The sequence below is a fragment of the Oreochromis niloticus genome, linkage group LG17 (assembly GCF_001858045.2).
Source record: "Oreochromis niloticus isolate F11D_XX linkage group LG17, O_niloticus_UMD_NMBU, whole genome shotgun sequence".
Taxonomy (NCBI): Eukaryota; Metazoa; Chordata; class Actinopteri; order Cichliformes; family Cichlidae; genus Oreochromis; species Oreochromis niloticus.
The window spans coordinates 34,577,905-34,591,043 of NC_031981.2; the positions used below are offsets into that span (position 1 = coordinate 34,577,905).

At 41.0% G+C, this 13,139-nt stretch overlaps 1 protein-coding gene across 2 annotated transcripts; it reads left to right on the top strand.

The window, feature by feature from the left end:
- Window positions 1–968: 968 nt before the first annotated feature.
- On the top strand, window positions 969–11,860 carry slc38a2 (solute carrier family 38 member 2). Of its 2 annotated transcripts, none has more exons than XM_019346542.2 (16): window positions 969–1,315; window positions 2,519–2,623; window positions 2,742–2,820; window positions 2,924–3,033; window positions 4,614–4,687; window positions 4,778–4,870; window positions 5,226–5,301; window positions 6,616–6,698; window positions 6,891–6,949; window positions 7,261–7,413; window positions 7,512–7,591; window positions 7,713–7,813; window positions 9,154–9,278; window positions 9,377–9,521; window positions 9,613–9,710; window positions 10,094–11,860. In XM_019346542.2, the coding sequence occupies exons 2-16, from the start codon at window positions 2,526–2,528 to the stop codon at window positions 10,193–10,195; spliced, it is 1,476 nt and encodes a 491-aa protein (XP_019202087.1). In that variant the 5' UTR covers window positions 969–1,315; window positions 2,519–2,525; the 3' UTR covers window positions 10,196–11,860. The 2 variants fall into 2 exon arrangements, with proteins under 2 accessions (XP_019202087.1, XP_003455778.2); XM_003455730.5 differs by having other exon boundaries at window positions 970–1,315; window positions 2,921–3,033.
- The last annotated feature ends 1,279 nt before the right edge of the window (window positions 11,861–13,139 follow it).

Here is a 13,139-nt window from a genome sequence, read left to right on the forward strand (position 1 = left end):
AGCAGCAGCAGCTAGTAGTAGCGAATGCTGTTTCAGTCATAGTTGTGTGACAACAGTATAATGGGGGTAGTAAAAACAAAGTCACAATGCTAGTGAATTGCATTGTAATAATGACTCTCAGAGGTGTTAGTGTAGTAGTAACACTGAAGTGTAGAAACAGAAGGAAATGTTTTATCTTACAGGTAAGTCAAAGGCCAGCCCATAAACTGTACTGTTCTCAGTCAGTAGTAATAATAAACTTGAAACCCGAGTAGTAGAAGATTATACACCATAAACACATACACACACACATACACACACACATACACACACACATACACACACACACACACACACACACACCTGACCTGGCCAGATGAGCCAGCGTGAATAAGGATCAGGATGACCGTCACATGATGGCATTTGTGCGTAATCGCCTTCAGACAGGGAGGTCTGCTTTGAAGCTCCGCACACATCCTGATCTAGACTGACACTCGGGCCCTCAGAGTGCACTCTGAGTCTTCACTTTACCTTAATAAAAAAAAGCGTTTAACTGGCTTCACAGTGCATCTGTGGAGTTCAGCAAGGCCAAGTTCTGCTTTCAAAACAGAGCAATCCTAACCGCACAAAAAAGCCATGAGAGACTTCCAGCGTAGAGCTACTTGAGAGTAAAAATAAAATAAAACAAAAGTAATGAGAACATTTAAATGGAAAATTCTGAACTGATATACATGTTACTATAAAAATAAAGTAATAAGAAGTTAAAGCCTAGTTATCCACGGATTTAGACATTTGTGTGTGTTATGTAGCACTGGTGTAGTGTTTATGTGGTTTGACTATTGTAAATGTATCAGAGAGCGCCCGTGGTTTTCCAGCGAGGGAAAGTCAGTCTGTTTGTACACAAACCCACGTCACCTGCGTAAAAAGTCTCCACCCTCTTCCTCCCTCTTTGTCGGTTTGGGCTGATGCAATGTTCATCTATAAAAGGAAGAGCCCTCGCCCCTTTCCGTAGCAGAACAGGGTTTTCTCTCCGAGCGCGCCGCATTTCTTGGACTTTGAGTCAAATAGTCAATTAATCGAAATTCTTTTCGCGTTTTTACTTCGGTTTATTTACCTTTTTGCTCCTTGATCTGTTTCTGTTTCTGCTTTTTAAAGTCAGATCCGGTCTACTAGTAGGCCCATTCATTCATTCATTCAAAATTTCAGTCTTTGTAAATATATATATATAAAAAACCTCAGTCTTCTCAAGGATAGCTGATTTTTGTAAAGAAATCGTCTGGACGTTTTTTCTTCTTACTGAAAGGATTTTTCAGGCATCCTAAGACATCTTCAAAAGGTAAGAATGTGGACATTCTCGTTTACCGTCAGAGGGAAAATTGCCGGATGTGGGCGGAACAGTATTTGAAATTAAAAAATCAAATCTTTACAAGATTTAACACACTGCATAGTTTCTGATTGCACATTATTACAGAATTATACGTCTTTACCTTTTTATTTTCAATGCGAGGTATTTTTATAAAATAAAAATCGTCTATTATCGAGTGTTAAAAGCTAATCAGTGTGAAACAATGATTTCCTGTCACAGTACATGTGGACTAAAGACTCATAACATGTCATTGTCTGAGAATCCCGAGGCGTTTTCTCTTATTAGGTCAGCCCTGATCCAAATAAATGAATAATGGAGTGTCCGCTTGACAGTGATGCTGCAGTGCTGGGCATGTATTAGGACACGGGCTTTTTACTGCCACACAGATCACAAAACACACACAGTGCGAAATGGAAGACACAGAAAAGTGTCTCTTGTGTGTAATCTGAAAAGGCTCTAAAGATAACCGTGCGCCTGAGCCACGGCCGCTGCGCAAAATAGGAGAGCCATACCCATAAAGGGACAACACGTGTCATTGTTTCCAGTGGAGCCGGTCGGGTCATGGGAATAATGGCATTAAATGGCTCTGACCATTTAATGCCATTGTGGCTCTGTTTGGATCTTCATGTGCGTAAAAGTCATCCAAGAAGGTTATTTTACTATATGCCCGATTTAGACAGCTATGTCTGAATGTCACCTCGTTTTTGTTTCATTGGCAGTTTTTAAAATGTGATGTTTCAAGAAAAAGGAAACTGAAAAGTCCTGATCTTAAGACGATTTTTAAGGGGGAAATGTGCGCAAAGTGTCACATTTGTCCGCGTGTACTGCGGCTTTTTTTCTTTTGTATGTGTGTGTGCCATTCAGTATCTATGGAAGAGTTGGGGTGATGCCGGTCTGGTATTTTTCCACTGCCGGTGCGTCACCCCTCCTCCCTTCCTCTTCTTCCTCATCTCTGACTCCGCCGTAGCTAAAGCATGGTCACGTGGTCTCAGATTCCTGAGTAACGCTGCGGCGGAGCCACTATAATATTGATTATTCTCAAGGCAGCGTGAACGCGCATAGCTAGAAATGGGGGGAAAAGACTGAGGAAATGACGCAGTATACAGAAATATAAGAAATACAGTTAATTAACAGTTAAAATGACCTTTTTTATTTTATTTTTATTTTTTTTAGCTTTAAAATGCCCGAGATGAGAGATTTCAACAATGCTCCAGAAGATGACAGCAGCAGCTCAAACAGCAGTGAATACCCATGCCCAAAGAAGGTGCCACTGGATGGGTAAGGCTCACTTCACACACACTATAGTGAAAAATATATACTTAAGAACTGAAAACTGCACATGGTATAAACCACACTTCACAAAAATAACTCTTGATTTTTCTCTTTTCTTTTAAAGCCAATACCCCGATTTTGACGCAGAGTGCCAAAACTTCCTCCCTGAACACACGGGCAAGAAGAAGTATGCTACTGAATCTGTAAGAGCTTCTCTTTTTCCTCCAGCACATTTATCTTTCTCCTTTAACCAGTGATGTGATGTCTCATCTTGTTCTAACCGTCCTGCATCTTTTTTCACAGCAGGGTAGTGCCTCCTTTGGCATGTCCGTCTTCAACCTGGGCAACGCCATCATGGGCAGTGGCATCCTGGGTCTGTCCTTTGCCATGGCCAACACTGGCATCGCCCTGTTTGTGTAAGCATCTATTACTTACGTCTATCCGATGCAAAGAGGCAAAAGGAAACAAACAAAGAACCTCCTTAAGCTAACACCAGAGTCAAGAGGTTAAGATGTAAAGCAAACCAAATAAGCATGGCTCAGAACTGGTGTCTTTTTATTTCATAATCCGCATTCGGTTCAGACGAGCACAGGCAGGTATGGCTTTGTCTGTTGCGTTGGTGTGACAGCTTGTGCTGTAGAGCATCTCTGCACGGCGACTTTTCGCCACCAGCAGAGTGTTTATGTGTCCTTTATGCAGCTGCTCGACACTGAGAGTCAGGGTTTAAAGTTTACAATTGTTCAAATGTTGCTCAGCTGAAGTACCAGCAATCTTGAGATTTTTTTTAAAGTGCATCTCATTGTGAGTGATAGTGCCCCCTGCTGGTTATTCAGCACATTATTTGTATGTGTGGAAACACTGAAGCTACCTTGCATCAGCCGCGTGTTGCATTTCTTCATTTTTCCTTTTTAGCGCTCCGTTTCTCACTCACGCTGGCAGCATCTGCTAGAACTTTTCACAATCAGCCTGTCAGGAACAGACTGAAAGAAATCAGATTATTGGGTCCAAAAAAAAATCAAATATTTTTTAGAGTCCACTCGCAGTACTCGACATCTCTGGGAGTCAGAAACAAAAGGGAGTGGCAGGAAAAGCAGCTAAGTCGAGGTAATCCTGCTGCTCCAGACACGAGTTACGTAAATGGAGAGATAATGTACGCTTGCAGGAGATCTTGAATGAAGCGGCACTCGAGCTGACCAGTCTGATCCCTGCATCTGCAGGAAGCTGGGGATTACAAACGCCTAATGGCTCCTACCCAGCTGACAAACCTGGCTACCTGCTCCTTATGTCTCTGTGTTTATATGCTGAAGTACTGTCTGGTGCTAGTAAAGCAGATCAAGCCTTTGCAAACTGAGATGAGACAGAATAAGGATGTCATAGACAGGCGAGCAGCCACCAAAGCAGCTGGACACACAGTTGAACGTTGCATTTATAAAAGACAAGTCTCAGAAGGCCAAGAGATTTACTTTCATCCGAACTATTAATAACGCCGAGTGTACAGTGCTGCCTCTGCAGCATCCCAGGGGCAGGGAAACCTTTCGTCCTTTGCATTCCTGCTGATGCTGCTTGTGACTCAAAGAACTTAGAGTTCTGGGTTTGTTTTTGACAAGGCAGATTGCAAACTTGCACACGCTCAGGTCTCGAAGGAAACACTAAAGCTACTGACACTTTGCTCTTGGAGCAGAAATCGTCCTAACGGCAAATTCTCCCAAAACACACGAGATCTGAGCCATCACAAGGGAGAAGGGATGTGAGACATGATCAGTAGATCCAGCACAGCAATATGTGACCTTCACGTCAGCCAAATGTCAATGTGTTTGTTCACCAGTCAGGAAAATACATTTGTCATTTAACTGGCCTTCAAAGGCCCATGTTCAGCACTTCAGCCTTGATCAGAACATTTCATCATTGATTTTTCTGCTTTTCTTTTTTTTAAATCTCCTAATTATCAAGGTCGCAGGTAAACATACAGCTAAAGCTCTCCCTTGTCTGTTTACAGGATTCTCCTCGCGTCTGTCGCCATCTTCTCCTTGTATTCTGTGCACTTGTTGCTGAAGACGGCCAATGAAGGGGGTAAGTCTATCAGACAAACATCCCCAAATGCCAAATGTGTATTTTTTAACAATATTATTGTTCTAAATCCACAATTCTTTGTGTATTTAGGCGCACTGGTGTACGAGCAGTTGGGTTACAAAGCCTTCGGGACACCGGGGAAACTCGCAGCCTCCCTCTCCATCACCATGCAAAACATTGGAGGTAAGGAAAATGAATGTTACGTAACTGTAATAGATCCAACATGTGCTCACTCAGAAAGCTAAAACACTGCTCCTCTGTGTCTGCAATGAGAGCACAGAGGGGGGGAGGCACGGGGGGAAACCTTGGTTGATGGAAACCAGCTTGTTTTTTTGTTTTTTTTGTTTGTAGCTTCCAGTAAAACCTTGAGTCATTTTACAAGCATGTCGTGATTTTTTTCTTTGGAACATCTGAGTCCCTTGCCAAATATTAGAGATTTTTATGGCAGAGTTTCCTCCTTTTCTTTTTTCTCCCCCCTTTTTACAGGAAAATGTGCTAACTGCTGTTGTTTTTTGTTTTTCTGTTTTTTCCCCAACAGCCATGTCAAGCTACCTCTACATTGTGAAATACGAGCTGCCCACCGTTATAAAAGCTTTCACAGGAGCCAACGACGAGTGAGTGACTTTGATATTTTAGCAGCTTCCACACACAAACGCAGGTCTGGAAAAGTTAGAAATGACTGCATGTCTGTGCGCACCGTTCCAGCAGACACAGCGCCTCAAACTGGCCGACGTGACCTCTTTAAAGGCACCGTGTGGTGTTATCTTGTAAACAAACATAAGCTGTGTTTACATTAAGAGGGGAAAGTCATACAAACACTGCTGGATGGCTCCACTAGCAGCTAAATTTCTTTCTTTTTCATGTTTCACTGCTTTATTTCACCTAACACAAGAAACACTGCTGAAACTGGTGCATATGAACCTGGAGGTTGTAGACTTATTTCCAAGAAATCCGAGGACAAATCAGTCAGGCTGGCCTGTGTCCAAGGAACATCTGATTTGATTTTGGTAGTGGTTCAGATCAGACCACCAGACCATTTGTCGTGCAGCCAAAGATGTAGACTAAATGTCAATACAGCGTGGTTTACTCGCCCCAATAGGAATGTTTGCTGGTTGCACTAGGACTACAAAAGTGAGGTGTTGGTGAAAAAAAGAAATTCCCAGAAAGAATGAAAGATAACCAGAACACCCGAGAGAAGCACTCGAGGTGGACATGTCAAGCAAAATGGCTGCCAGTTGCTTGTCAAGTGCTGAGTGTCGGGGAAGGTGAAGCAGCGCCTTTGTCGCTCTGCTTGGAGCACAGGCGGGATGTGTAGGAGGACTGTCTGGCTGCTTTTAAATGGACGGACAGGGTTCTGTCTCTCTGAGCAGCTCTTTCAAAGAGCCCTTTTAGAAAATGCAGCTGGTGCCGCACAGAGATGGAGCGCGGGATGATCTCACCGCCACCCGGCTTCGAGTTTAAAAAATTGATGTAGTTCGCCCTCCTCTGTGCCGCTTTGTTACGTCTATTTTTGTGAGCTATGCAGTCATGCTTGCGGAGGCCAGTTCTTGTCAGCTAGCGCGCAGAGGCCTGGCAAGACGTGTCAGAGCAGCAGCTGAGAGGTTTGATCAGGCCTAAAAGCTGCAGAGGATTTCACAGGAAAGTAGATTCAGCATGCTGCTTTCTGCACCACGGAGCTAATTAGTTTACTTGTGGTCCTGGTTCATCAGTTTGTGATAAGATCAAAGCTTCTTAATATGCAAGATATACACAAGAAAGACGATAAGACTAACAAAAAATTATAACTCATTGACAGTAGATTTCACAGTAGAACACAGCAAAACAACCTGTGTTGCCCCTTTAACACAGCTACAGAAATCTTTACCTACATGATGATTCATTGGTGATCTCCATTAGCTAACACTGACATGCTCTGTCTTGTATTTCAGTCAGTGGTACGTCAACGGTGACTACCTGGTGTTGCTGGTTAGTGTTGGCATTATCCTGCCCCTGTCGCTGCTAAAGAACTTAGGTAAGGAAAGTGTGTGTGTGTGTGTTTTGTGGGTGGGTGCTGCGAGTCAGATGCATTTCTGAACAGGGTTGGGTTCAAAGTCAGTGACGCACTTGCACACGTGCAAGATTTCAAAAGCTTTTAAATCTTAATAGCGTAGCGTGACGTGATAAAGGGGGGCATTGCTAATGATTGTGTTTTTCACTCTTTCAGGTTACCTTGGTTACACAAGTGGTCTGTCACTGCTGTGCATGGTCTTTTTCCTGATCGTGGTGAGTTTGACACACCTTTCCTCATTCCTCATGTTAGCGTATCACCGCACATCCTTTACGCACATCCTTTGGCAAATGCCTGTTCTTGTTTTGCCAGTTGAGTTTCAGTCTTCCAGTGAAATCCCTTCCTCCTACACAACAGAGCGGGATTCCTTTGTTTTAAAAAATGTAGTCAAGTGAATTAATTTAATAGTGGAACAGGACAGCACATAGTCTTTGTTTCTGATCATGCTGTAAATGTGGTTTGAATGAACCTTTGCTTCTTTACAATAAGGAGCTAAAATGGGAAATTTGCTCTCTGCTCCTTCAAGGTGATCATCAAAAAGTTCCAGATCCCATGTCCTCTCCCTGAGATTCACGACCACAACTTGACTCATTCGTTGAACATCTCACACAGCTCACACAGCGACAATACTTCTGACGAGGACACCTGCAAGCCAAAATACTTTGTCGTCAACTCACAGGTAAAGACTTAGAACATCTGTAGAACTGAAATAAACCATAATGGAATCATGTCTACTGTTTAGATGTCAGTTATTAATTAATTTTTTTACCTCCCTAGACTGTTTATGCTGTCCCTATTATTACCTTCGCCTTTGTGTGCCACCCCGCCATCCTGCCCATGTACGACGAGCTCAAAGAGTGAGTATACACTGCCATCTTTTTAAATTTCCCTGACATATAAAACACAATTTACAACTTTTTTACAGTCATTTTTGTCTGCTGTCTAAATAAAACATGTCTTCAACTCTCTGCTGAACAGCCGTTCCCGCAGGAAGATGCAGAATGTCGCCAATGTTTCTTTCCTGGCTATGTTCATCATGTACCTGCTGGCTGCCCTTTTCGGATACCTGACTTTTAACCGTAAGTCAAGACAGTAAAAATGTAAATATGTACACAAATTTTTTACGTGGGGAAAAAATGTAACGAAATTTAGTTTCTTGAGGCAGTTAATGTCAACACACACCTATACCAGTTCACAAGAAGTTATACGAAATGTTAAATGGGCTCTATCATCTAAGGTTAAGCGAGAAACTTTCAGGAACAGTAGTTATGCAAGACTGTGAAAAAACCCACCTGATGCCACTGAGCAGTGTGATAGCATGTTTGTGTTCCCGCGCGTCATGACAAAAACAACTGATAGACCACCAAGAAATGTTCCTGGAACTTAACAGCAGTTATATAAGAGAGTGACAGTGAAAACTGTGACAGTGTGGCGTGCCCCCCCTACCAGTTTGTAGTCGGGATGAGTCAACATTGCGAAATGATATTTGTTTGACCTACTTAAATACTCGTAAAACAACAAAGAAGTCGCCAAAGAATTTAGGTGGTGTGTGGAAGTAAACCTCTTTTGCTTAAATATAGATGTAACAAAAAAATGCTTTTTTGTTCTAGTAAAACACTTATTTTACATTAAAATATCATAACAGAGTGTTTAAAATGAAACAAAATGCTTTTTGTTGCAGTGCATGCTAATGTCAACCTGCAAACCTTTGTAAAACCACAAGGCTTAGCAAACTATTGTTTCGGTTAGCTTAGCTTGCTGTTTACTTAAGCCACTTGGCTACATGTTTATTATGTGGAACATAAATTTTAAATGGGGAATATTAAAAAAATCTGAATAAGCACTCAGCTTAAGTCAAAGGAAAATGTAAAAACTAGACCCCAAAAAACGGAGTCAAAACATGTTTGCTTTTTTTCATTAGCTTGTTAGCTTAGCTCGATCCAGAGACACCTCTGAAGCGCTAGCATTTTTCCCATTATTTTACTACTTATGTAGTACAGATTCTTAAAAATATAAATAGCCTGTAGCCAAATTACTATACTAAGTTAAGCTAATTAGCAGCTACTCCCAGCTTTATACTGATTGCAAAGATATGAAAGGGGAATTTAGCTTGTCATGAAGCTAATTTTTATGCTATTAATCCTAATGGCACATATACACATATAAATATGGGTGATATAATATATAAGGTTTTACTTACTTTGCGTTTATAGAACTTCATGATAAAAAATCTTTGACTAACAATGCAAATTTACATTTTTGTGAAAATTTAATTTATAAAATGGTATCAGGTTCTAACCATTAGTTATCCTTGTACAGTCCTCTAGATGAGTAGATGACTTTAACCCTGATAACAATTCAGATAAAGCAGTACTCGCCCTTGACTTAAGTGGAGGATATCTGTTGTCTTTCTCTATAGAGCACGTGGGAGATGAGCTGCTGCATACCTACACCAGGGTCTACAAGTTTGATGTGCTCCTGTTGATTGTCCGTCTGGCTGTGCTGACCGCTGTCACCCTTACTGTCCCTGTTGTCCTCTTCCCTGTAAGTTTGAAAAAAATGTCACAGAGATTCTAAAATATGAATTACTATAAATAATAGGTCATGTAGAATAACCTCCCTGTGTCTCTCTTATTGTGCAGATTCGTACCACTGTCAACCACCTCCTGTGCCCTTCTAAGGGATTCAGCTGGGTTCGCCACACTGCCATCACTGTGTTCTTGCTGGCTGGCACAAATGCCATGGTTATTTTCGTTCCCACCATCAGGGACATCTTTGGCTTTATAGGTATGTGTCTGCATACAAGATATTGTAATAACATCTTAAAGAGCAAAAGAAAGGATTGTGACTTAAATGCTAAATATCTTTACTCTGTCAGGCGCTTCTGCTGCTGCCATGCTCATCTTCATCCTGCCTTCAGCTTTCTACATCAGACTGGTCAAGAAAGAGTCCATGAAGTCATGGCAAAAGATCGGGGTAAGATGGAGTTGGATGAAATGAACAGTTTTGGAACTTTACACTTATTTTTTTACTTGCCAAGATTTGGATACGGTTGTAGCTGCAGTTATTAGCCCTTTAGTTTAGCTTCATATTAAGCAAACACTTGAATCAACTCTGTTCAAAACCACAATTCTTATGTTTGATTGTTTTTTCTTTAATTCTCATATTTTTAACTAAAGGATAACACAAATAGTGCAACAAGTGAGCTTTATCTTCTGCATTGCTAAGCTAAAGTAAGATAATTAGCTTTATACTGAACCGAAGACAACAAATTACACATTTCCTGAACTGTGAAAGGTTTCATTTAACTAGGTGTGAATGAACATATTAGCTAACTGTGATCTTATTTTCTTCTATAGGCATTAGTCTTCCTCATTCTCGGTATTGTGGTCATGTTTGGCAGCATGACCCTCATCATCCTGGACTGGATCAAGAACGCCACAAGCGACAGTGGACACTAAACCTCCAGCTTTCCTGCTGTGTGCTGCTGGCTCTTCAACATCGTTGTAACCAACATCAAACCTATTGTAAACAAAGAAATACACAAGAACTCACTTCATGCTCAGCACTGACTCGCTGAGCGACAGACCATGCCATTCCAAGAGAATGTATCTGAACTTTGTACAGTATGCTGTGATAGACCACAACGTCGGCGTTTTACTTTTTTTTGTTTGTTTGTTTGTTTGTACCTCTTTTTATTCCAACTTTTTTCATTGTCATTTTTGCTCGTTTTTATTCTTCATGTTTTGATCGTTTGAGGTATGGGGCTTTGTTTTGCTTTTATTTTTGAATAGTTACTAAAGGTACAGCTGAAAACTAAATTCTTTTAACGTGCCTCACGCCAGAGAAGAAATAGTTATAGAGTTCAAAATAGAGCTTACGCTCAGGTACGCTGCAACTGTGTCCTCTGAGCTCGGCAACAATAGATCCTGCTGACAAAACAAAAGAAAAACCTTGTGAATTTTCCAAATCCTGACAAGTGGGAACAGACTTGAAAGTTTAACCTTCTTAGTTATGTTCCTTACAACAGTTTTTTTTTTTAACTTTACCAAAACTGTGTTTGTAAAGCATAATTATATAGTGAAAAGCACTTAAAATCAGCACACTTGTCAGTTTTCACAGGCAAGGCCTAACACAGCCTATTTCAGTATTTGTCTCTGCAACCTCGCTAACAGTGTCAGCTTTCCTTGTAAAACTGTCCGTCACTCAACAGAACCTGCCCTTTCAGACCCAGCACTGGGCGCTGCAGAGGTTCTTGCGTGAGGTCTCTCCTGAAACTGTATTTAGTCTTTATAACCTGCTGAAGGTCTGCGCAGCGAAGACACTACTGCTTTGAGAAGGCCTGCGAGCCTCCCGGTTCCACTTCCCCCACTCAGGGGTTGTGGGAAACTTGAAATTTTTTCTTTATGGGAGAATACTTTGAATTTTGACCACATGCCGTGGTTATAATATACCTGTTAAACTTGCAAAAAGAAAAACCTAAGAAACAACTAAAAACAGGTTGCGCTCTTGAACACCTTCAACCAAACAATAACGAACAAGAGAGTTCGGCGCGGATTCCTTCCCACCGAGCGGAGAGCCTGTCGTAGATGGCACACTGCTTCCAACATTCACAGGTCACTGAAATGTTGTCATCTATTTATGGAAGACCGTGAAATCAATGTAATTTAAAATATTTTACTATATTTATATTATATTGTACGTGTACATATATATGTGTGTATATATATATATATATATCTATCTATTGAGTTCACCTGTAAATATGCTTTTTTTTTTGTACAATGTTGTATTGGAGCTGTAAAACAAAACAAATCCCAAGGTGGTTAATACCGAATTTGTTTCAGTGCATCGGAGCTTCAGCGGTTCATCTCCGTTAAGACTGACTGAAATGTGTGAAAGCCCTGTTGTTGAGCGGTATCAGTCTTCTTTTCCTTTTTGGCCCCTGAACACAAACACAGCAAAATGTTGTTTCTGCACATCTCCGCTTGAGAGTACATCAACCATCTCTTGACCTCAGGAGCAAAGAGGGCTTTGCCCACCAGTGTTACACTGTTGTTTCAATGAAACACTATGTATATCCTGTAATTATTGTCCAAATAAATCAAAGACAAATGGTAACTTGAGCTGTGAACACTCTTTCTTGTCCTCTGTCGGGCTGGTTTTATGTTTTGTCTTTTTGACTTGTGGCCTAAGAACCTAAAAAAAACCCCTCCGAGCTAAAGCCAACAACCGAATGTGGAAGAACTACTATGTTTAGCTTTTAATGTCCAAAACACCTATGCACCGTGCTAAAGAGAGAGACCAGGTTTGGTTTAGAGCCAGGCCATATTTTGCTGTAATACCATTCTGTACCATAAGATGGTGCAGCAGGTCAATGTAAACTTTATTATCAATGAAAATACATTTTTATTTACAACAGTGTGAGAAAAGGAAAAGCTTCATGAGGGGAAAAGAGCAGCTAAGAAAAAAAAAAACAGCAACAGCTGTTTTAAAAATTAAAAACACTGCTCCCGGTGGATGAAGTTTTAGTTGCAATTTGCAAAAAGTGCCTTTGAGGGCTTTTAGAAATGTAAGCCAATCAATGCCTGTAGGGGGCAGTGTTTAATTCAAATAAAAAAAGTTTAAAAAAAAAAGTGCACACACAAGCCTTTCAGATTCTTTAGTATTTAACAAAGTGAGTGTTTGTTCACGTGGAGACGACTTCAACTCTGCTGTCTTTTAAAAATGAAGCAGTCAGCTCAGATAATTTTGAGTTTTAGTTTATTTCTCCAGAGAAAGATTTCTGCAGAGCTGAAATGCCAGCTTGCCAAAGCCGATGGAGGTTGACTTTGTGCTCCAAGGATCAGACACCGAGATTCAACTGCTAAATCCATGGCACCAATAATTCAGTTGGCTTAAGCGCTCTCTCAGAGTGTGTGTGTGTGTAGGCCAAGGAAGACGAGTTTTTCACTGCAACTTGTTTTACTGAAGCTATGCAAGTTTGTTGAGACTTAATTTCAGGATTTGTGGGGTGTGTACGCTGCATAGTTTTAAGGGGTAGGTCAAAATGAAACTTCATTCTGATGCAAGAATACCTTTAACAGCTGGTCAATCTGCCATCGTAACTGAAAGTCCAGAGGATACGTTTCTGATATTTGCAGGGTTTCACTGTGATTTTTTTAAGCACAAATTGGGGGGGGAAAGACCAGAGTTGTGGCTCATAGTTGTAGATACTCCTCTCTCCTTCAAACATGTGCTCAGAGTTTACGGAAGGTCACCCACAAATGCAGATTTCATGAATATTTTCTTACCTGAATTTGTGAATTCGTAACAATTTAGGTACACAAATGATGCCGGCCTGAAAAAACAAAAAATGTAAACATTGTTCAATGAACAGATGCCCTGTCATCAGCAGGACTCTTA

Bases quoted from the DNA above. Each gene is read 5' to 3' on its own strand.
- slc38a2 (XM_003455730.5), top strand. From the start codon at position 2,526: ATGCCCGAGATGAGAGATTTCAACAATGCTCCAGAAGATGACAGCAGC. The intron at 4,688-4,777 runs GTAAGTCTATCA...TTGTGTATTTAG, and splicing joins GAAGACGGCCAATGAAGGGG to GCGCACTGGTGTACGAGCAG. The intron at 9,522-9,612 runs GTATGTGTCTGC...TTACTCTGTCAG, and splicing joins GGACATCTTTGGCTTTATAG to GCGCTTCTGCTGCTGCCATG.